At 35.4% G+C, this 23,870-nt stretch overlaps 1 protein-coding gene across 1 annotated transcript in view; it reads left to right on the top strand.

Moving 5' to 3' along the window:
• nbas (NBAS subunit of NRZ tethering complex) overlaps positions 1 to 23,870 on the top strand; it is a 418,366-nt gene that overhangs the window by 81,657 nt on the left and 312,839 nt on the right. The window contains exons 15-18 of the mRNA XM_039748931.1: positions 473 to 727; positions 2,157 to 2,282; positions 3,605 to 3,756; positions 6,072 to 6,209. Of these exons, the coding sequence (XP_039604865.1) occupies positions 473 to 727; positions 2,157 to 2,282; positions 3,605 to 3,756; positions 6,072 to 6,209 (671 nt within the window). The remainder of the gene's footprint in view (positions 1 to 472; positions 728 to 2,156; positions 2,283 to 3,604; positions 3,757 to 6,071; positions 6,210 to 23,870) is intronic.

Below are 23,870 nucleotides of genomic sequence, written 5' to 3'. Positions count from 1 at the left end.
ATATATATATATACATACACACTTTTGATAATATTCATTAATTCGTTTAATGTAGTTTATATAAGTTGGCTTAATTTTCAGACTTATAATGACTTTTCTCCTATTATGTCCACCGTGAGCCCAAAGACACATGACTGGTTAGTAAATTAAATAGAGGTGGACCCATTAGATAATGTTAGTAAAACCTAATATATGTCACTCAAAAAGTTAAAACTCTGAAAGTTAATGTATATGAATGAAAAAGTGAAAATCCTTTCTAAGATTTAGTCACATATTTATCTGTGTTGTGCAACAGTTATAGGCTTGTAACTTTTAGTTTTTTGTTTGTGTGCATTTAAACAGGGTTCAGTAACATGTGCCATGTTTTTTTTAACATTCTGACTTTACAGTATGTATACTCATCTGTGCACATTTAATTTCAGATTCACAATTAAATTTCCCATAACTTATTTTCTCATTTATACTTTTTCAGTGTGAAGTCAAAACTCAGAAACGACCACGTTTGGAAAGCAGTCAAAATGAAGATGAAGATGAAGATGGTGATTCAGATTCTGATGATGAGTGTTCAGCCAAAGCAAGATATTTTAGCTATTTGAAGCAGGGGCTGTATTATGTTACTGAAATGGAACGATTTGCACCACCACGAAAACGCCCACGTACAATTACTAAAAATTATCGCCTAGTTAGTCTAAGGTCCACAACACCTGAGGAGCTTTATCAAAGAAAGGTATATTTCATTATTATGCTTAGATTTGCATGAACTGAACAGACTGTTTCCTTTTTTTTGATTAACTTTACATTTATCGTGATAGTAGCACATGTAAGCTGAAGGTATGTTAAAACTTTCCCATAAATAATGTAAATACAGTAGTAAGTGGCAATGTATTCAAAGTCCATAAATTATCTATATATTTATTACTTTGATCAAATCATTTATAGTTTGAGCAAGTGGCTACAATATTCTGTCACAGGTATTTATTCTTTATTAGATTTTGAAAATGTGTAGCAGATAAATGTGATTATCCAGTTATAAGTCTTAAACCTTGCACTACATGATATAGTCCTTGCCTGTCTATCTTTTGTTGTGGTTGTTATGTGTGTACTCAGTTCTACTTATAGTTTTCCTTTTGCAGAAAATGACTGGTGACTGATAATATACATTCACCATTTTTGATGGTGTATTAGTCTTTGTATATGTGTGTATTTTACATTTTTAAAGTATTTTTATGATGAATATCATTCACCCATTCGTGCAGTCATACTTAAACCAAGTACCAGAACTTTGAAAATAAATGCCTCAAAGAATCTTAATTTGAAATTGTTTCTCTTAGATTAACTTTGTATTGTTTTGAATTTAATTGATACTCAGCCTGAATAATTATTAATTAGTTTGCTAAATATGTTTCTATGAAGCTAAATTTAGTTTTTAGTTTATATTACTTCTTGACTGGGGGACTTTAGTTTTACCATTTCTCCTGATAATGATTAGTTAAGATCTGGCTTTTTATATGCAAGATCTTTATCAATTATTTTTATCTCTGGGCATCTTCTGCAGAGTTTTGGTGCATTATGTACTGTTCATGGTTAGTCCAAGAGTCACTTTTTTGATCCCTGTATGTCTTCTGTGGTATCTTGTTGAATTTGGCAGCTATGATGTATCAATGGTATGTCTTGCACCTTCTAATATTTGAATCAATAGTGCCCACTGGGACTTATAAACAATTTGATATTGCTTTATATTCTTTATAACTTATGCATTTGAAAGAAAACATTGTATTATTTTATTTCTGGCTTCTTTAGAATACTCTTAATTTTCACCTGAATAATGATTTCATATGTTTGGGGTTGATATCAAGAAAATATGTATATTTTTCTTCTAAGATTTTTTCTGACAAAACAATGTCATAGTATTAAGAAAAAAGAAGAAAAACTATATTATGATCTTTAGCTCTTTGAAATAAAAATTACACAGAGAGCAAATTTTCAGTGTAGGATTTGTTCAATAATAGTAGCATTTAGTAATACCTCACTTCTGTTTATTTTTTTATGCATCAAAATAACTTAATAGTAAAAATATGTTTTTGTATTGATGAACATTTCAAATTGTATCATCAGTATTAAATTCTAATTATATTAACTAAGTTTCAATTTTTCAGATTGACAATGAAGAATATGGTGAAGCCCTATCTCTGGCAAAAGCTTATGGTTTAGACTCTGATCTTGTCTATCAGAGACAATGGAGAAAATCCGCTGTTAGCATTGCCTCTATTCAAGATTATTTGGTAAGAAGAAAACCAATAACTAATGAAAGTTAGAATTGTTATTAAAATTATTACATAGAAATTAATTTCACAGACTCTATTAATATATTAAATTCATGTAAATGTTTTTCTTTGTTGTGATCACACAGACAGACATATATTTTTTATTTAGTCTAAAAATGCATTTAGTGGGCAAAATTTAATTTTCAAACGCTAAAATATTTTTGGGGTCTTCTGAAATGGCCAGAGTTCATTAGGAAAATTAAGGAAAAAGCTGGAATGCATAAAGAAATCATCTTGGACACGAGATTGTTTACATTTTCTACAATATAATCACCAGAACGCATTCTGCACATTGTAAAGGAGCTCAAGATAATAATGAGCAACTTTTTACTTGAATGAAAATGGCATATGTTATTTATTCAAGTCATTTCACCTTATTTATAGCTGATAGCTGTACACAGCACATAATCAGAATTATAATTTATTTACATATTGAATTACATTTTTGCTGTTTGCCTTTTAAATTTTCATGTAACAAATGGAGTGTTTATTTTTACAGCATTTTTTTTTTTATTTTGGAATGGAATGTAATGTTCACAGGAGATTTTTTTCCTTCTACCTGGCTCAATTACAATCACCATTTACTTAAAACACGACATAAAAACTACAGTAATTTCCAAGCAGCAACAGACCATTTATTTACCCTACTAAATCAGCAAAACATGCCAGTTTGCTATTAAATAGTACAGGACACCTTTAACAATTTACTGTATATTTATGAATTTACATAATTCATTTGAGGCCCATCAGTTATCCAGATTTTTTCATCATTTTGTTTTTATTCATCACAATCACTCATCATGGACAATAACTTAAAACAGATTAATGTGTCTCATTGGAAATATTTTGGAGAGTTCTTTCACAACAGGCAATTCTTATTTGCACTGTGTAAATTGTGCCTGTTGAGCTTTGTTTCTCACTAGGTCAAGATTACATATTTAATGTATCTATGGACATTGTGTCCTTTGTTTTCTTTCTACTGAATGGGGTCAGAGAACCTGGCTTTAACAGAAAAGGGTTTGATCACCAGAACATTTATTCTATTTTAAAGGGCTATTTGATAAAGCACTGAGTAACCCTCATTCCCAGAGTGTAGTTTATGTGTTTGGTCTTTTGGGCAGAACGTTCAGGAGCTTGTTATGTTATTATCTAGCAAATACAAATTTCCAGTCAATTTGAATTACATTTTTATTAAAAATGGTAATTTAGATATGTTTGTAAATCACTTTTTGCATTCAGGAAACAGAAATTGATATTATGTTTTGACATTTTTATTTTAGAGTAAAATTAGAAAGCGCTCATGGGTACTTCATGAATGTGTGGAGAGAGTCCCAGAAAATGTAGATGCAGCGAAGGAATTACTCCAGTATGGGCTGAAAGGGACAGACTTGGAAGCTCTTATTGCAATAGGAAATAAAGAAGATGATGGAAGGTTTGTAAGAACTGTCCTCATACACAATTTTTATTCCCACCTTACATTTTTAGGGATTTAGAGACATGGTAAAATATTATCAAATAAAATACTATCTTGTTAACTTCCTGTTCTGTGTATGGCATAATATCAATAATTTTGACTATATAAAGATACACAAAACACTGTATTGGAAGCTTCATAGTCTCTGTATTATTTATTAATAATATATCTAAACAGCAAGATATTTAGTAATAAGTAAACAAAATTTTTTTCACGGGATGCCCTCTTTGCCTCCCTAAAAAAATACTACAAATATTATTTTTCTTAAGGATCAGACTACATTTCTGTGTTGCTTAAGTAGATTTCCCAAAGTTGCCTTCCTTGGTGGTCTTCCTACAATAGTTTTACTTGCCAGTAATTAGAAAGGAGAAAAAAGAAACAACCCTAACATAGGCGTTCAGGCAGTAAAAAAAAAAAAAAAAAACTCTAATAAAATTTAGTATGGAAAATAGTCAGTAATGTTACTGATGACATCACTGACTGTAAGCATTGATATGCTGTTCCAAAGTTTAGACTCATAATGAATGCTGCTGTCATCAATTTCCAGTTCGTCTTGGTAGTGATATTTAGTAATTTCTACCTGTTGTGAAATTTGCAATACAAAATGCCAAAGTTTGGTGAGCATGCCTCAAAATAAACAAAAAGCTTATTGGTCGGTCTCTGGAGGCCTAACACCAGGCAGCTTTTCCCCAAACTCATAAAGGAAGGCTACAGAGGCATGAAATCTAACTCAACCTTTAATTGTTTAAAAATGCCTTAAATGCTGAAAAATGCTTTTCAAGGGAAAGAATAACTGTGAACTTCTGAATTAAAAAGGCAGAATAATATCCCTTCAGAAAATATATTACTTAAACGAAAAAGAAAATGGCAGACAAGCCAAAGAGGAAAAAAAGGGGCACTATATGTCTAACAAGTTTAATCCATAATCCAGTAAACCAGAAACCAAAGATAAAGCAATAATCAGCAGTTAAACCAAGCAAATCAAGAAAACTGCTTCTACAGTAATCCAAAAAAGTGATTGCTGCTGTGTTTTTCCCAAGTTTCCAAAATTATGCAGCTTTTAGTTTGCTTCATCAGACAATTCTGACAATAGTATGATGTGTGTTGAAATAATTCCACAGACCAAATTTCTTTGTTTTAAAAGTTTTAGTAAACTGTCAAAGCAAAACAATCCATACAACAAATAGAGAAAAAATTATACTAAAAAAAGACGAAAGATTCTTATTTATCTTGTTTCATTTTTCCCTAAGTTTGGTCATATATAGTTGCATTACTTGAAGAATCGGTCAGAACACTGCCAATCTCCTATTTGCAAAGTTATCTAACACTCCATGCTAGCAGTAAGACAATTTCCTAATTGGCTAAATTAACACTCAATTTTACAGATAGAGCAAAGTTCTATTTCGTGTTAACTTACAGTAAGTAAAAGACTATACCATAATCTAAATAACTAAGAGAAACTGATATTCTATTGCAATTAAGCAGACACTTAAGTGAATTTAACAATAGCTTTCTAAGATTGTACAATACAGTGATACACTGAGTAACCATCATTTTAAAGGTTTAGGATGGTCCCTCGGCAGTGACATCATGGTGGCCCTGTCTTTAGGAGTATCACACACAAATCAAAAGGAATTTAGCCATAAAACACATATATACCATAAATAGCAAACTATATAAATTAAAGAGTAACAATACAAATTACATAATAATAAAAACACATGAAAATTAGCAATTCAAGAGCAACAAAAATGACTGTAAATGGGGGAAAATACTTAAGCCATGGAATAAATCTTGCTGAAACATAACAGTCTTTCTTGTATGTTTCCATATCAGTAACCTAAAATACATTACTGTGAAACCAGTAAATCAGAGGCATCACTGATTATGAATGACTAATTATTAGGAAATAAACTATTTGTTTTTGTGAGCACAGTCATACACTCATTTTTTTGGATGACTCCACTTATTACCCTTGCATATTCATACATACACTGTATACTATGAAATTGTGTTTTAATTTACATAATGAGAACAATCCTGCAGTTTTGCTCCCAACTTAATAGTCGGTTACAGTCTTTTATTAGTTGATGCTAATAATTCAGTATCTGCTTCTAAGCTAAAAGCACTGAATACTGCAAAGTGATCTTACTGTCAGAGGCATGGGAGATGCACTACTTTAATGTTGTTATACATTTATCATGACTAATAATTGCTTGATTTTAATTATATACTAGCCATTCAAGGGATCTTTATTTTTGTTTTATCTGCAGATTCATTTTAGCTGGTGATATTGACATTGAAGATGTTCCATATGAAGATTTTATGTCACCAGTTGAGGAATGGGAAAAAATGAAACAAAAAGAAGCAAAGAAGAGAGAAGAACTTCTAAAACTTGTGGACTTCAAAAAGTAATTAATACAGTGCTATATTTTTAATACCATTTAGAGAATTTGTGTGTAGTTCTAGGGTGTTGTGCTGTGTTAGTCATTATGAATGTAGTGAGAAGTCAAGCAAAATGACACCTTTTATTGGCTAACTAAAAAGATTACAATATGCAAGCTTTCGAGGCAACTCAGACCCCTTCTTTAGGCAAGATGTAATCATCACTCCAACATTTTTTAATAGGTAGCAGTGTTTCATATGTGGTAATGCATCATGAAAACCACTCTTGATTTTGTAGGCTTTTTCAATCTTATTAGCCTAAACAATTTTTCTTCTAAGTAAAAACTCATCTGAAACTCTCAAGGTAATGCTAATTCTGAATAAATGGAATACCAGACTCCAGTTATCCAAACTCCATTTACCCCATTTCCAAGAGGTTCAAATTTAGTAGTTCAAACTACAGTGGTAGTGCTGCTGCCTCACAGTTAGGAGACCTGGATTTGCTTTCTGGGTCCTCTCTGCGTGGAGTTTGCATGTTCTCCCTGTGTCTGCGTGGGTTTCCTCCGGGAGCTCCGGTTTCCTCCCACAGTCCAAAGACATGCAGGTTAGGTAGATTGGCGATTCTAAATTGGCCCTAGTGTGTGCTTGGTGTGTGGGTGTGTTTGTGTGCGTCCTGCGGTGGGCTGGCACCCTGCCCAGGATTGGTTCCTGCCTTGTGCCCTGTGTTGGCTGGGATTGGCTCCAGCAGACCCCCGTGACCCTGTGTTCGGATTCAGCGGGTTGGAAAATGGATGGATGGATGGATGGATGTTTGACATTGAACTTTTAAAGGGTATGTTTAATATGACATTGTACATTATTGTGTTTGGTGTTTGTCACAACCTTTATCTTTTATTATGATATAAACTAAAATCACATTACATTTTTAAAGCCATGCATGCAAGAATCATTAACAGCAAATTTGATTATATTTAACACTTTGACCCTTGCTTTAGTCAGACTCCTTGTTGTGCTCATTAAATCTGCACTGCTCAAATATCTTGTCCATCTTGAAAATTCATCTCAAGATTCTGTGGACATTTAAAAAAAATTTAGAACATTAAATTTGACCAAAGTAGAGATTCAAAGAATCACTCTTAAGGTGGATGACATAAAAAGTAAAATGAATGATTTACAGGCTTGTTTTCAGAGGTTGGTGCATTGCAGTGGAATATACAGTAAGATGTGCAACCTTCACTGCTACTTCTACTGTGCCAGTTAAAGAACCAGAGGTCCATTTCTTAATGCATTATTTGGAAAAACCCTAGCAGCTATAGTGGGTTTTTGAATGTGTGCAATTTAATTTGTATTTTATCTTTTTAGTTGTGAGAATCTATTTGAAACAAGCTTATGCTATATTTAGAAATTTTTAAGAGAGTTCTTAGTTTTTGGTGGACCTGAAAAAAGGCTTTTGATATCTTTATTTATTAATGGGCATTTTGATTAAGTAAAACATTTTCCCTGAAGAATTAGTATGCTTTTATTTTGGTGGGAAAAATAATGTGAGAGTTTATTCCAGTTTGAAATGAAAATGCAACTTATGAAAAGGGATTTTTGGATTCTTGAGCAACTGAAAATATTGTAGATTCAGATCTTATTAAAAATTCTATTTAGCCATAATTCAGACTAAACAAACAAATATTACAATGGTTGATGGGATCCTGTTTGTGTAGGATATATTTATTAACTATAATACCAACAAATTTGTCATTTAAGTACAGCATATATTTCTTTTCGAGTAATTAATTTATCTAGTTTAGTCAGCAACATTCCTTGGGTCTGGTGTGCACCATGCTTTCGCTGTCGAAGCGTTCTTCAAAAACAACAAACCCATCATCACTATGCAGTGTTCCTTCTGTATGCACTTCAGCATTCCGCTTAATGGTGTCGTCCCAAATCGGAAAACAATTCTGCAATGGGTGGCTGAATTTAGACAGACAGGTACAACATTGAGCAGAAAATCTCCAGGCTATCCTCGGACTGTACGAATGCCTGAAAACATCCAAGCTGTAAGGGCATCAATTTCTTATTCTCCTAGATATTCAGTGCGCACACGTGCTTCTGCCTTAGGCATTTTCCAACACATCTTTGAGGCAGATTTTGCAAGACGACCTTAATTTCCATACATACAAAGTGATGGTAGTGCAGGAACTCACTGAGAGAGACTAGGAGAGCCGTAGAGAATTGTGCACGAACATTCTGCAAACTGTTCATCGAGTTGGCATTGTCATATGCAGCGACGAGGCACATTTCCATTTGAATGGTTGCCTAAATAAACAAAACTTTTCCTATTGGGCTGAGACCAACCCTCGTGAACTTCAGCAGAAGAAAACCTGCACAGCAAGCATGTTGCAGTTTGGTACGCTATTGCAGAATTTTCTATTTAGTCTTTTTGAGGAGAGGGGAGCAATGATTAATCGTCACTTTAGAATGTTATGGTGGATGCCTGGTTTCAACAGGATGGAGCAACAGCTTATATGGCACGGAAATCCGTGCAAGTTTTGCAGGAGACGTCTCCGGGGAAGCTGATCTCCCTGCGCTGCGATGTTGGGTGGCCTTCACGTTTGCCTGATCTCGCTCTGTGTGATTTTTTTATTGTGGGGCTATCTCAAGTTGAAGGCATACACACACCGACCTCAAAACCTTGAAGTCCTCATGGATGCTATTCGCCTCAAAATCAACGCTTTTCCCCTTGAAATGGCTGAACCTGTGAGTGAAATCATCTCAAAGAGTGTATCGATAATGATGGCCACCAACTTGAAGGCATCATTTTAAAATAAATCTATTTTGTATACCCTTTCTTGTGTTTTAATGAAATTTATTTTATCTTGTATTTTTGTACAATAAATGTTTGAAATGTGGTACTTCTTTTTCGCTCACCCACTAAATTACTAAAATTCACAGAATATTTAAAAATAAATGAGAAAACTTTCATATTGAAATTTTGGGTAAATAGCTGCTTTGAAAAATGTGTTTCTAGAATACAACAACCGTACTTCTACATTAGCAGATCAGTATCCTGTTTCCCTATTTAATATTGTCAACCACACTGGTACTTTAGCTGATCAGTATCCAAGTTGCCTAGTTAATATTTACATTTTCTGATATTTTCAGTAGATAGATATATTTAGAAATAGTGCTAAGTAAAACACAACATAGCAATCCTCCTCCTCTTATACCTATTATGTTTGGTCAAATAATCATTTTCACCATATTTACCAAATTGGACCTACAAATGACTTATAATCTAAACTGGATAACAAGGAAGACAAATGGAAAACAGCTTTTTGCATCACGTTCAGACATTAGTAAACCAATGGAGTTTAATTTAAGTCATTTCTAGTTGCCTATGATTCATTAAGATGTCAAACATTATATTAAGGTCTGAGATGATGTAATTGGGCAAAACCTCTTATTAATTATTTTCCCAGTGGGCTTCTTACATCTCTTCCGATTTCAAATAATATCCTTGTAGAATATTTCTTTGGACTTTAGCACCTATTTAGCACCCTCACAATGTTTTACCTCGATTTTTCTGGTAGATTATAGGTACTCTATAAAAATGCTTATAAAATTCCACTAAAAGACTACCTCCTGTGCATGAACTATTAAAAATATTAATGTTAGTGTAATGTTGTTGTCCCCAATTTGTTTCTAGGTTTTAGTGTAGTTGCATTTAAGAATGAAACATAACTTTCTAATAACTTTGAAATTTTCCAATTATTGTATTTAAAACTTGATTTTACTAGTTCCTACTCATCACCAATGGTGACTCCATCCCTTTTAAAGTGGAGTCAGAAAATTAAATTGAAAAAAATTATTAATTTACTTTTTCAAATTATTGTTTTACTTCATGTATATAATATTTTGTTGATTGGTGTAATTATGAGCCTAAGGAAATGTTCCTCATAGGAATGTACATGAGGCCAAATTATAGGCTAGTTTTATTGACTTCATTCAAAAAATCACTTTGCAAGCTCAACAACCCCTAATTAAATGATTTTAAGTTTTAACCAAGCTAGATTGCATTTGTGACTTTGGGTTTAGTTTTACCATCAGAGCAGACATGACTATCTGTTTAGTGTAGCCCAACTTGTCTTTTCAGTTTATTCTTTAAATCTTTGATACTTTGGTCTCAAGTCTTTTTCAGTCATTAATCTCAAGATCAAATGGACATAACAGCTGCTCTGTAAGGTTTTTGTCTTTTGCTGTTTGTTAACTTTTATTCCTTGCTAATAACTATAAGATGGAAATCAAAACCATTATTGAAATTTCATTTTTGTTGATTTAAAGCTGAAATCAGGAGGAGTCATAGCACATATGTTTGCCTTTAATATAATATTTACAGTATGTGGGAAAAAAAGATCATTTTTAGGAAAAATAATTTAAATAAAAGTGTTTAATGGCAGCAACACACGATTGATGGAGTTTATTGATTAGAGTTATGTGATAACCAACATCTGCTACTGAAATGGTGTGTGGCTCCAAGCCTTAATGAGGCATCATAGAAAAGGAAAATACTGCTCCTTCTCTTTGTATAGAGGTTACTTGTTTCATTGATGACAGTAGAGTTAAAAAGATATCTAACCAATCATATAAATAAGCTGTCTCCAGTGATATGAGGACAAGTTGGTGATCTGAAAATAGTGGCAGTCTGAAATAATGTGATGATAATTTACTGTAATAAAGGTTCATATTTATTTTGAATTGTGACATAAATGTGGCAATAAAGTAATTTTCCAAAAGTACTTAAAATTCTAAAAAACTGTGCCATTAAAAATGACCACATTTGAGGTTTATAGGGGTCTGCAGTTTATTTAATAACCTATTAATAATGTAAATTTTATGTAATATTATAAGAATCTTCCATTAGATAATTTAAGCATATACTGTATAGTTAATATTAAACATTTTTGCATTTAGCTCTTTGTTAGATATTACATACTTAGGATTTTTGTGCTGCTGTAGTGTACAAGGGTCATAACCTAGCACAGTTACCTACTTTGTGATGTTTGTATATTGTATAGTTGTATAGTTCGCTTGCAGGAGCAATATATTCGTGCTAATCTGAGACAGAGGCTGTGGGCCAAGGAGAGGGGGGAAGAGTGACGTCAGGGGTAGAGAGCTGGGCGGGCCCCTCCTCACTGTCCGGTTTCACTAATACATGGGCGAAGCCGCGGGAGATAGCTAGTATTAATATATTTTGTTAATTATCATTGGAAGGGAAATAGGTTTTTTGAGCAGTGCACATTCTTTTAATTCTTTGTTTATATAGTTAAACTCCAGCACTGGAATCTGTCCATTGGTAAAGAAATGATGAATAGTTAAATAACATTAAAATCTGCAACCATTAAATATTTAATAAATAGTTTATTCAAGATACTGGAAGTAATTTGAAATTTAAATAATAAGTCTGAACACTTACATCTCAGTTCTATAGTTTTAGACTTCTGTGCTACTGGAAGCCTATTAAAAGGGGCAATGCCCACTTTTCTCCCTTTAAGGGAGTGGCATCATGATCTTATTATATTTTTTATTTAACATTTATTTCTTTCGTTTACCCTGTAGTATGCTTACAGGTGGGACCCAGAATTATACTTCATGCTCTTTGAATACAGAGGAAGCTTTAATGTTGAACAAGGTAAATGAACCTAACTTAATTCAAATCCAAAGAGGATATTAGGCCTGGATCAGTCTTAAACTCAAAACACTATCAAAACCTTTCTCTCCTGACAGTCTTAGAAAACTTATTGTTGTTGCTGAAACTATTTGAATGTTCAGGAAATTAGCTGATATGAAGATAAGTGCTTCCACTAGTAGAACCTCATAGCTATGGTAAATAAACCACTGTACTCATGCTATACTCTTACCCATATATTGCTAAACAAACACCATCATCTACTGCATGTATATCTCACAATAATCCAATATTCTACTCTGTAAAGCAGTTTCTTCTTATATAATACGCTACCTTGGCTGTTCGTTTGTCTGTCCAGGATTTTAAATCACCTGTAGCTTGCAAACCATTTCACCTATTGACTTGAAATTTGGTACACATATATTATGTGACGTCTACTATCCGCTTTTGATGTGATGATTTTTATTACTCTTTTTATTTTATTGTAGAATCAACACTCTGCAGCACGCAGCAGGGCGTCGTTCTCATTCCCTACCACTTTTGCTAATCATTTTTGAGGCAGATTGAAGACTTAAGTGCCAGCTTAAGTGAGAAACTAAAGAAAACATACTAAGCAATTGCAACACAAAAACTAACTTAATCAGTTTTAACACGAAAAGATGCCGAGGAAAAAAGAGAAGCAGCAGGCCGCTAGGGTGGAGAAAAGAAGAGCTGCTCAAGAAGCAGCAAGCGCATCAACCTCTGAGCAAAAGAATGCTAAACAGAGACAGAGAAAGAGTATGAAAACTAGGAATGCTTAAGTCAAGTGTATTCAATGCACGTTATCGTGCAGTATGCTGTTACTGGTATTATATATTTCATAAAATGATGAGCTTAATCCAGATCAGTATTTCTGTATCTAATCTTTAAACATAATACGCTACCGTGGCTGTTCATTTGTCTGTCCAGTATTTTAAATCACCTGTAGCTTGCAAACTGAACCATTGACCTGAAATTTGGTACACATATATTACTTGACGTCTGCTATCTGCTTTCAAGGTGATGATTGACCTCCAAGGTTATTCCTCTTTTTATTTTCATTTTATTTTATTGTAGAATCAACTCTCAGCAACAGACAGTAGGGCGGCTGTGCGGCCACCTTCGCCATCACTTCCCCTACTTCTTTATATCTTAAATCATTCTTGAGGCAGATTGAAGACTTAAGTGTCAGCTTAAGTTAAAAATGAAAGAAAACGTACTAAGTAATTGCAACACAAACACTGATTTAATTAGTTTTAACGCGATAAGATACAGACAAAAGAAGAATAGAAGCGGGCCTCTAGGGTTGAGAAAAGCAGAGCTGCTCAGAAAGCAGCAAGCACATCAACCTCTGAGCAAATGAGTGCTAAACGTACAGAGAAAGAGTCTGAAAACTATGAATGCTCAAGTCAAGTGTATTCACTGCACGGTATTGTGCAGTGAGCCATTACTGGTCAGTGAATAATATTTGTTCTGGTGAATCCTAAGCTTTTGTGAATAACGTTTTACTACTTGTTATCATGCATATGAATTTGTAGACACATTCTGCCATTGTGCCACAAATTAAACTGTTGTCTTGGAGAAAAGTTCCATTTGTTGTCCCTGAGTTTAGTGCTTTGCTTGTTTTCTCAATGATACATCCAGTGTTGCTGCTTTCAGTGATGTTGAGGACACTACAAGATAATAATAAATATTTTAAGGAAGTGAATTCATTCTTGTTTTCATCTGCCCAACATATCCTTTTTGGTGAGTGTTATTCACTTTCCTGCTGAATGATAATTAACTTTAGCAGCTTATGTAGTATGTAAATTTCTACCCATTTTCTGTGCCAGTCACTGCTATTTTAGGAACCAATTAGACATCATTATCCCAGTCAAGTTCATTCATATTGAGCTGGGCCAGCAGCTCATGGATTCCTGGATGAAGCACATTCTAACCTATCTGAATGTAATAAAAAAATATAGGTGTTTAATTTTTTTTATTGCTGAGTGATTTGAATTTTTTTTATTGTCCAGTCAAATTGTCCCTGATGTGTACTGGCATGCTGCATAATGTCAATGAATACTTTAGTCATTCTTTTTTTTTTTTTTTAATTTTATTATTTTTTTTGTAATCATTCCATACAAATGAATCAATTTTTACAAAAAACAATATAGGATGAAAACAACCCCCACCCCTGAGAAAGAGAACATGGCCAACGGAGTAAAACCTAAAGCTTGTAAACATACTTAAATTGATTTGTTTTCAAAAGGGCAATAGAGATGAATGGAGAAGAAAATGAAATGCAGAAAGAATTGCTTCCTCCGTGCTTTTAACAGCTTATTCTAAAATATTATTGATTAGATCCTGCCAGGTTTTGAAAAAATTCTGTACCGATCCTCTAACTGAGAATTTGATTTTTTTCAGTTTCAAATACTGTAGTATAAAACATCGGTTTCCCACTGACTTTAAAGAGGAGAGTTAGGATTCTTCCAGTTCAAAGTAAGTCTGCATGCCAATAGTGTAGTAAATGCAATCATAGTTTGTTTGTCCTTCTCCACTTTAAGCCCATCTGGAAGAACCCCAAATACAGCTGTTAATGGGTTAGGAGGGATTGTGACACCAAGGCTGTCTGAAAGGCACTTAAAAATTTTGGTCCAAAATAATGTTAATTTGCTGCAGGCCCAAAACATGTGATCCAGTGAAGCATTTGCAGGTTGGATCTTGACCTGGGAACATTTTGGACAGCTTTAAGCAGGACAGATGTGCTCGATATATAATTTTGAGTTGAATGATTGTATGCTTTGCGCATATGGAGCTTGAATGAATTCTCTGCATTGCTACCTTCTACTCCTTTTCTGATATATTGATTAAGAGATCTTTTTCCCATTGTCCTCTTGGATCCTTGAAAGGGAAGGACTGTAAAATAATTTTAAATATTGCAGAGATGGTGTCTAAGTCCTCGAAACTGAGCAATATTTTTTCCAGCCTGAAGGAGGGTGCAAGATGAGAAAAATCGGGCAGGTTCTGTTTAACAAAGTTCCTAATTTGAAGATAGTGAAAAAAATGTGTAGCTGGAAGGTTAAATTTGGATTTTAATTGTTCATAGGATCCAAAGATGTTGTCTATATAAAAACCTCTAAGCAATCTAATCTCAAATCTTTTCCAGATATTAAAAACTGCATATGTTTGCGAGGGTTGAAAGAGGTGGTTCTCTTGCAGAGGTGCCACAGATAAAAGATTCTCCATCCTAAAATGCTTTCTAAATTGGTGCCATATTCTGAGTGAGTGAAGCACTAATGGATTATTAGTAAAATATCAATAACTTACATTTGTTGGGACACAGAGCAGGGAATATAAAGAAGTACTGCAGGATTTTACTTCTATTGCAGACCAAGCCTGTGTATGTTAACATCTGTTTGTGTCCAGGTTTTTATAGCTTGTATGTTTGCTGCCCAATAATAAAACTGAAAGTTATTTAGAGCCATGCCACCTTCTTAGGTCTTTGTAGGGTCGCTCTTTGGATACGTGGATGTTTTGAGTTTCAAATGATTGAGGTTATTATTGAATCTAATTGCTTAAAAACTGATTTATTAATGTATACTGGAATGTTTTGAAATAAAAAAGAAGCTTAGGAAGAATGCTCATCTTAACAATGTTAATTCTTCCAGCTAGAGTGAAATGAAGGGTTGACCATCTATGCAAGTCTTGCTTAATTTTTTCCATACAGATGGCAAAATTTTGTTGATAAAGAGCTTTGTGTTTACTTGTGATGTTTACCCCTAGGTATTTAAACTGTTCTGCAATGATAAAAGGTAGGGTGTTTAATCTAATATTATATGCTTGAGAATTCACTGGAAAGAGTACACTTTTATTCAAATTAATTCTGAGACCAGAGATCTTTTGAAATTCTGTGAGTGCTGTTAAGACTGCAGGCACAGAATTTTGTGGGTCTGATATATACAGGTACCATATCGTCTGCATATAGAGAAATTTTCTGTTCCAGTCCCTCTCTGATAATCCCCTTTATCTGATAAGCATTTGGACAGTGAACCGCCAGTGGTTCAATGGCGATTGCAAATAGCAGTGGTGGCAAGGGGCATCCTTGTCTGGTACCACGTTCTAGTTTAAAGTAGTCTGAGCAAATGTTGTTAATACAGACTGAAGCTTCTAGATTGGTATACAGTTGTTTGATCCATGCACAAATGTTAGGGCCAAACCCAAATTTCTCTAATGTAGTAAAAAGGTATTTCCATTCAATCATGTCAAATGCTTTTTCTGCATCCAATGATAGTAATATTTCTGGGGTGTTTGACTTTACTGGTGAGTATATTACATTAAACAGGTGTCGAAGATTTGAAGATAAGTGTCGGCCCTTCATAAATCTAGTTTGATCTTGTGATATTATCGAAGGCAGCACTTTCTCCATTCTTCTAGCTATGATTTTTGAGAGTATTTTAACATCATCATTCAAAAGTATAATTGCTCTGTATGATGCACATTGTAATAAGTCCTTATTTTGTTTAGGAAAGACGGTGATTAATGCTGGGCGAAAAGTTTGAGGTAAAATTTGATTGTCTCTAGCTTCTGTAAATGTTGCTAATAAAAGGGGAGCTAGCTGTGGGAAAGATAAGAAATAATCTGTCCTCTTAAGAAGGCCTTGAGAGTTTCCCAGAGTATTCCTGCAGACACCTCTGAGGATGTAGTTGTCTCTAGGAAGAAACTGATTTGTTTGGATATGAATTCTGTACAGTTCTCGTCCGCTAACAGAAGTGGGTTAAGATGCCATCTGCGAGGTGAGAGTGTTGGGCATAATGACTTTAGCTCCAAGATCAGAGGTGCATGGTTGGAGATAACAATAGCATCGTACTTGCAAGATTTAATCGTAGGCAAGAAATTATTATCTACTAGCAAAATACCCGCGCTTCGCAGCGGAGAAGTAGTGTGTTAAAGAAGTTATGATAAAGAAAAGGAAACGTTTTAAAAATAATGTAACATGATTGTCAATGTAATTGTTTTGTCACTGTTAATGAGTGTTGCTGTCATCAAGGATTTGATTATCATTATTTCTTTCAATCAGGTTCGTATTTGGAGGATGTGTTGTATTCAAGTTACATTCCGTGTTTGTCAACCGTTCTAAAGATAACAGGTTTCATTCATCAAAGTGTTCACTACCCAAATCGCTTCTCGTGAATCTAAGATGTTTAACAGGCATTCCCAGTATTAACTTGTGGATTTGCCTGCGAATATTTAGAGGCAGCGTCTCTATTAATTTGTGGATTTGCCTGCGAGTATTTAGCGACAACATGTCTATTAACTTATGGATTTTTCTGCGAGCATTTGGCGGCAGTGTCATGAAATTGTTTTTGTTTAGCTGCATCAGAAAATGTACCACGACGTCTGACATACCTCCTTTTTACTTTTTTCTCACAACTTGGATTGCTGCTCTCATAATCGGTTTAAGTTTAATGGTTTGTTTCAATTACGTTAGTATTTGCAGGACTTGTGTTGAAGTGACATTCGGCATCTGTCAAGCATTGTAAGCATACAACCGGCTTCATCAATAACTTCGCATCCAGGTTTTGAGAGTTAAAACATTCATAAACATCAAAGTGTCCACTACTCAAATCGTCACCTGTGAATCTAAGATGTTTAAGAGGCATTGGCGGTTCTCCGAAGGTGTAAAATATTTGGCCATCTCGATACACTTGAAAGCGACAACTGAACAATTCAGCGGCAGCCATCAACTCACATGCAGAAGCATAGGTGAAGGGCTTAAGCATTTCACTCTTCTAGTGCTCCTGTGTAGTATAATTATCTCCTGTACCGTCATCAGTCCACACCTTGAACCTGTCCCAGTCATTCAATACATAAGACACAATGTTCCTCCGGATATCAAGATTGAGCCTGATATGGCCGTGCAATATGTAACACAGAGAATGTAAAAGGCAGGTGGCATCTCCGGGCATGGAAACCACTTGGTAAGTGACAGTTCTTTGATCGATGGTGATCACCTCGATAGACATATTAATGGGGGTACGGTTGTAACGATAAAGGAAATGGGTACCTGAACAGTAAACTAAGTTTAAAATACCTACACAATAACTATAATCATAATAAACGAACTATAAAACAGCGGAGAAGCCGTGGATTAAATACAAAGGCTGCAGTTATCAGCAGGGAGACGTGAATACTGTGGCGAACCAAGGAAGGGATATGAAGAGACCGGAGCGAAGGACGGTCTTATATGGGCAGGCAGTCAATTATGTGGGAGGCGTGGGGATGAGGGATGCAATATAGGCAGGCAGCCAACTGGTATGCAACGCTGCAAGGAAATGGGTACCTGAACAGTAAACTAAGTCTAAAATACCTACATAATAATTATAATCATAATAAACGAACAATAAAACAGTGGAGAAGCCGTGGATTAAATAAAAAGGCTGCAGTTATCAGCAGGGAGACGTGAATACCGTGGCGAAGCAAAGAAGGGAATCAAGAGACCGGAGCAACGGACGGCCTTATATGAGCAGGCAGTCAATTATGTGGGAGGCGTGGGGATGGGGGACGAGTTTCCCATGACAATCACATATCTCCCTTCAGGATCAGATACTACATCTGATGCTACAAATGAGACTGTTCTATGTATGAAAATTCCCACTCCTCTAGTTTTCTGTGTAAAGCTAGAATGGAACATTTTGCCAGTCCAGTCTTTTTGCAGCCGGAACTGATCCTTGCTTAGTAAGTGGGTCTCCTGTAAAAATACTATTTTAGCTTTTAAACCTGTTAGGTGAGAGAATACTTTCAGGCCTTTAACATTCCAGCTCACAAAGTTAACTCTCCCATCATGGAGACATTGATTCTGAATTTTTGATGTCATTTTATAGTCTTAACTGGAAGTGAGACAGCTTTAACCTTAATTTCCACTTTCCCCACGAGCTATTGCCATGCAGCCTATTGTTACGTTGATAGTTGTAATTATAAGGGTTAAAAGGATAGACTAGATATAGCCTGCTTTCATTCTCTTCCTTCCTTATCCCCCCCACCCCACCATTTTGCCTCCCCACATGAGGCTGGGCCCCACTTCACAGAGTCCCAGTCCTCTGACATACCTAGAGACAGAGCACATCCAAAGCAAAACAAACCCCCACGCAGCGGCGTTTCTGGATTAAAAAGTAGAGATATCTATTGCCAATATAGTCTAAATACTATATGCCTAAATATAATCATTAACTATAAGCATAAAATATAATCTTCAGCAATCTTAAAGTATTAAGATAATAAAAACCCAGGGAATGGTGTTAAAATGTGGTCCAGAATAAGCATAGTAAATCCAAATGCAATAATAACAGTAACGATAAACCAAGGGTATGATATTAAACAGTCTCCTTTAGGGCAGTAAAAAAAAGAAAAAAGAAATTATTAATTTATTCCACACACACGTCTCTAACTGTATGTAAAACATAAACAGAAAGCATCCGAGTAATGAAAAGAATGTATAATTATAATATCCGTATCATTACAAGTGGATCAGACAGCAGGTGATATCTACAGTACTTGCGGTGCCATGACAGGATGTGATTCACTATTGTGTGTCAAAAAGTGTTGGGATTAGCTTCCTTAATTCCTTTTCTGCTTCTTCCTTACTGACGAAAGACATTGAATTGACTTTGTATCCTGCCAAACTGAAAGTGGAATTCCAAGAGGCTGTATTTGATATCGGCTTGACGTAACCGCTGTTTAATGTTGTAGAAGGCTGCACGTTTAGTAGCTGTTGCTGTTGCCGGAGAGAAATCCGGGAAAATATGAATGTGGTTATTTTCAAATATAATCTCTTGCATGTGTTTGAGACGTGCCATCGCATCTAGCTTAAATAATAATCTATCGAAGCGGACAATAAAAGACCTAGGTCTAAAGGTATTAGATCTGCATATGTGATAAGCTGCTGCTATCTCTGTATCTGATTTAAAATTGATCCAGTTATTTTAGAGAAAAATTCAGCTGCGAATTTCACTGGGTTTGGACTTTCACGATTGTAAGGTAGTCCTTGGATTCTAATATTATTCCTTCTGCATCTATCTTCCAGAGCAGCAAGTCTGTCTCTGAGTTTCTTGCCTTTAGAATTCGCAGCTGCAGCTTTTCCATCGGCGTTATATGCCAGTTGTTCCGCTGTTTCATTTGGGCTGTGAATGACTGCTTAACGTCACCCAACTGATCAGCAAGTTTCTTCAGTTTAGACGCATTTTCTTGGATGTGATCCTCAGTTTTCCCCAGCATACCTTTAAAGGTTGCGTCAAAACGGTTGTATAGACACATTTCCAGTTCTATAATATCTTCATATTTTTTTGAATGTCTTTCTTAAGCTTACTTATGGCCGTGGCCATGGCTGATGTTGTGATCATTTCCTTCAGTTCGGAGAAATCGTTTCGGCTTTCAAGCTCCGCAGGTAACCCTGGTTATAGCTGATGTTTCAGGCTCGCGAGGAATGAATGAAAGCACGGACGGCAAGGCCATTTCTGGCTTCATGTGACCTACTGGAATCGGGGAGCTCTCGTGACCTGCATCACTTGCACCTTCACTCCCATTTTCGCTCTCAACTGGAGAATTTGCAGTGGAGTTGGGTCCTGGGAAGTCAGTGCATTTGCCTGCCTGTTCCTGAAAGCCCCTACCTCGCGCTTGGGCTTGATGTCTGTCTAGTCTTAGATGTAGCTTTTTATGATTCTTTTCCAGTTCTTTTTGACCCCCTTTCCTGTTACTCTTGTTTATATTTTGTAGTGGAAACCCTTTGGGTCGGGTAAATACAGGATACCTCAAAATAATAAGAAAAAAGTGAAAAAAATAAAACCGCTGCTAATGGAGCTCCATTTCAGACGTCCATATACCGTAACAAACGAGACCAATACTTTAGGCATTCTGATGGAGTAATGTCACAGAGTCTGGTTTGGGTACTGCTGGCTAATCAGCAATTTTTGTACGTAAGGGAAAGATCTCTTTGGTTTTTGTATAGTACTCTTCACTGATTTAAAGTGCAAATATAAACTTTACAAATGACTAATTGCATAATGAGTTGTCATAAAGACTTAAAGGTTTATTTAAACAGACTGGAAAACAAAGTAGGTTGAAATTGATTAGCATATATGGAGGCCATCAGTATCTGTGTGTTAATTAATTGTTGATCTTTGGTCAGATGACAACAGAAGAAAGGAAAACAAAACTCCAATCAGCATTGACCCTGGAGGAAATAAACTCCTGCAGGGTCCAGTTATAACAAAGAAAGTCAAACACAAAGTCAAACAGTCTGGGAGACATATTCCAACAGGCTGCTCACCATCTCCTGAGTATTCTACAGTAGATTCTGTGCTCAATCTGATAACAGAATCTTTCCATTCATTCATTTCAAGATCCCAGTATCTCAGGTGGATTTTCCATGGGCAAGAAAGCAGATACAGTGGTGTGAAAAACTATTTGCCCCGTTCCTGATTTCTTATTCTTTTGCATGTTTGTCACACAAAACACATTTAACCATTAGTCAAATATAACACAAGTAAACACAAAATGCAGTTTTTAAATGATGGTTTTTATTATTTAGGGAGAAAAAAAATCCAAACCTACATGGCCCTGTGTGAAAAAGTAATTGCCCCCTTTGTAAAAAATCACCTAACTGTGGTGTATCACACCTGAGTTCAATTTCCGTAGCCACCCCCAGGCCTGATTACTGCCACACCTGTTTCAATCAAGAAATCACTTAAATAGGAGCTGCCTGACACAGAGAAATAGACCAAAAGCACCTCAAAAGCTAGACATCATGCCAAGATCCAAAGAAATTCAGGAACAAATGAGAACAGAAGTAATTGAGATCTATCAGTCTGGTAAAGGTTATAAAGCCATTTCTAAAGCTTTGGGACTCTAGTGAACCACAGTGAGAGCCATTATCCACAAATGGCAAAAACATGGAACAGTGGTGAACCTTCCCAGGAGTGGCCGGCCGACCAAAATTACCCCAAGAGCGCAGAGACAACTCATCCGAGAGGTCGCAAAAGACCCCAGGACAATGTCTAAAGAACTGCAGGCCTCACTTGCCTCAATTAAGGTCAGTGTTCACGACTCCACCATAAGAAAGAGACTGGGCAAAAACGGCCTGCATGGCAGATTTCCAAGACGCAAAACCACTGTTAAGCAAAAAACATTAGGGCTCATCTCAATTTTGCTAAGAAACATCTCAATGATTGCCAAGACTTTTGGGAAAATACCTTGTGGACTGATGAGACAAAAGTTGAACTTTTTGGAAGGCAAATGTCCCGTTACATCTGGCGTAAAAGGAACACAGCATTTCAGAAAAAGAATATCATACCAACATTAAAATATGGTGGTGGTAGTGTGATGGTCTGGGGTTGTTTTGCTGCTTCAGGACCTGGAAGGCTTGCTGTGATAGATGGAACCATGAATTCTACTGTCTACCAAAAAATCCTGAAGGAGAATGTCTGGCCATCTGTTCGTCAACTCAAGCTGAAGCGATCTTGGGTGCTGCAACAGGACAATGACCCAAAACACACCAGCAAATCCACCTCTGAATGGCTGAAGAAAAACAAAATGAAGACTTTGGAGTGGCCTAGTCAAAGTCCTGACCTGAATCCAATTGAGATGCTATGGCATGACCTTAAAAACCCTCAAATAAAGCTGAATTACAACAATTCTGCAAAGATGAGTGGGCCAAAATTCCTCCAGAGCGCTGTAAAAGACTCATTGCAAGTTATCTCAAAAGCTTGATTGCAGATATTGCTGCTAAGGGTGGCCCAACCAGTTATTAGGTTCGGGGGCAATTACTTTTTCACACAGGGCCATGTAGGTTTGGATTTTTTCTCCTAAATAATAAAACCATCATTTAAAAACTGCATTTTGTGTTTACTTGTGTTATATTTGACTAATGGTTAAATGTGTTTGATGATCAGAAACATTTTGTGTGACAAACATGCAAAAGAATAAGAAATCAGGAAGGGGGCAAATAGTTTTTCACACCACTGTAGAACTAGCACCAATTGTGAAAGGAAAATACTGAGAAGAGAAACAAAATAGAGGAGAGTTAGTGGCAGTTCATATTATTGTAATTCTTACATTTTTGTACAAATGACTAACAAATAGAGATGCAATATGCTCAGCTAACCAGCAGCTGTACTCAGGATATTCTATACTAACGCAGTGAGTCTTCCTCCTCGATTTGAAAGCTGAGAGTGGTGGGGTATTTCTATTATATTGCTGACAGTTTGTTGCATTGCTTTTTGGCTCTTTATCTAAAATCTTGATCTCCCATAGTTATTTTATTAATATTTGTGGTTTTAAGTAGTTCTTCGTTTTGTTTTAAGTAGTTCAGCATTTTGAGATCATAATGTGCACTCTGGTTAGTCAGATATGCATTCAAGGCTTTTGCCATTTATGTCGTTACTATACATAGAAGAAGGAGGATTCTGAAATCAGTTCTTACCTTAACTGGATGCTAGTGTATAGACTTAAAACCTGGAGTTATGTGGTCATACTTTCTAGTTCTATAGGAAATGTATTCATTTGCTGAATAAACTCTACTCACGGATGGAATTCAGAGAGAGAGGGAAAAGCTATGCTAGTTTAAAAAACTGTCTTCGGTTGAAAATCTTCAGTGTCTTAAACATACTTAACAAAGGAATTAGCTACACATACTATTTTTTTTCTCATCTGGAGAAAGTAAGAGGATTTCATCAAATTCTGCTGTGTCAATGATATTCCTACGTTAGCCTAATAAAGCTATAGTTTTTATTCCTAATCTGTAACTCACACAGTTTTATCCAAGAATGTTTATAAACAATGTGATTAATTTTTTTCTGATATTCTGCAAAACCTTTGTAAGTTATGGTGAAAATAATGAACATTACTGTACAAGTTCAGGTTTTCACTAACAAAATTAAAAATGATTTTTAAATATACTTCTGTCCACAATGTTGATTTAGTTAAATAGGTGCCCCAAATAGTTGCCCCTCCTCTTTCT

This window comes from Polypterus senegalus, chromosome 3, assembly GCF_016835505.1.
Source record: "Polypterus senegalus isolate Bchr_013 chromosome 3, ASM1683550v1, whole genome shotgun sequence".
NCBI classification, from domain to species: Eukaryota; Metazoa; Chordata; class Cladistia; order Polypteriformes; family Polypteridae; genus Polypterus; species Polypterus senegalus.
The sequence above is the reverse complement of the archived record's forward strand: the minus strand, read 5'-3'. Positions and strand labels throughout refer to the sequence as shown.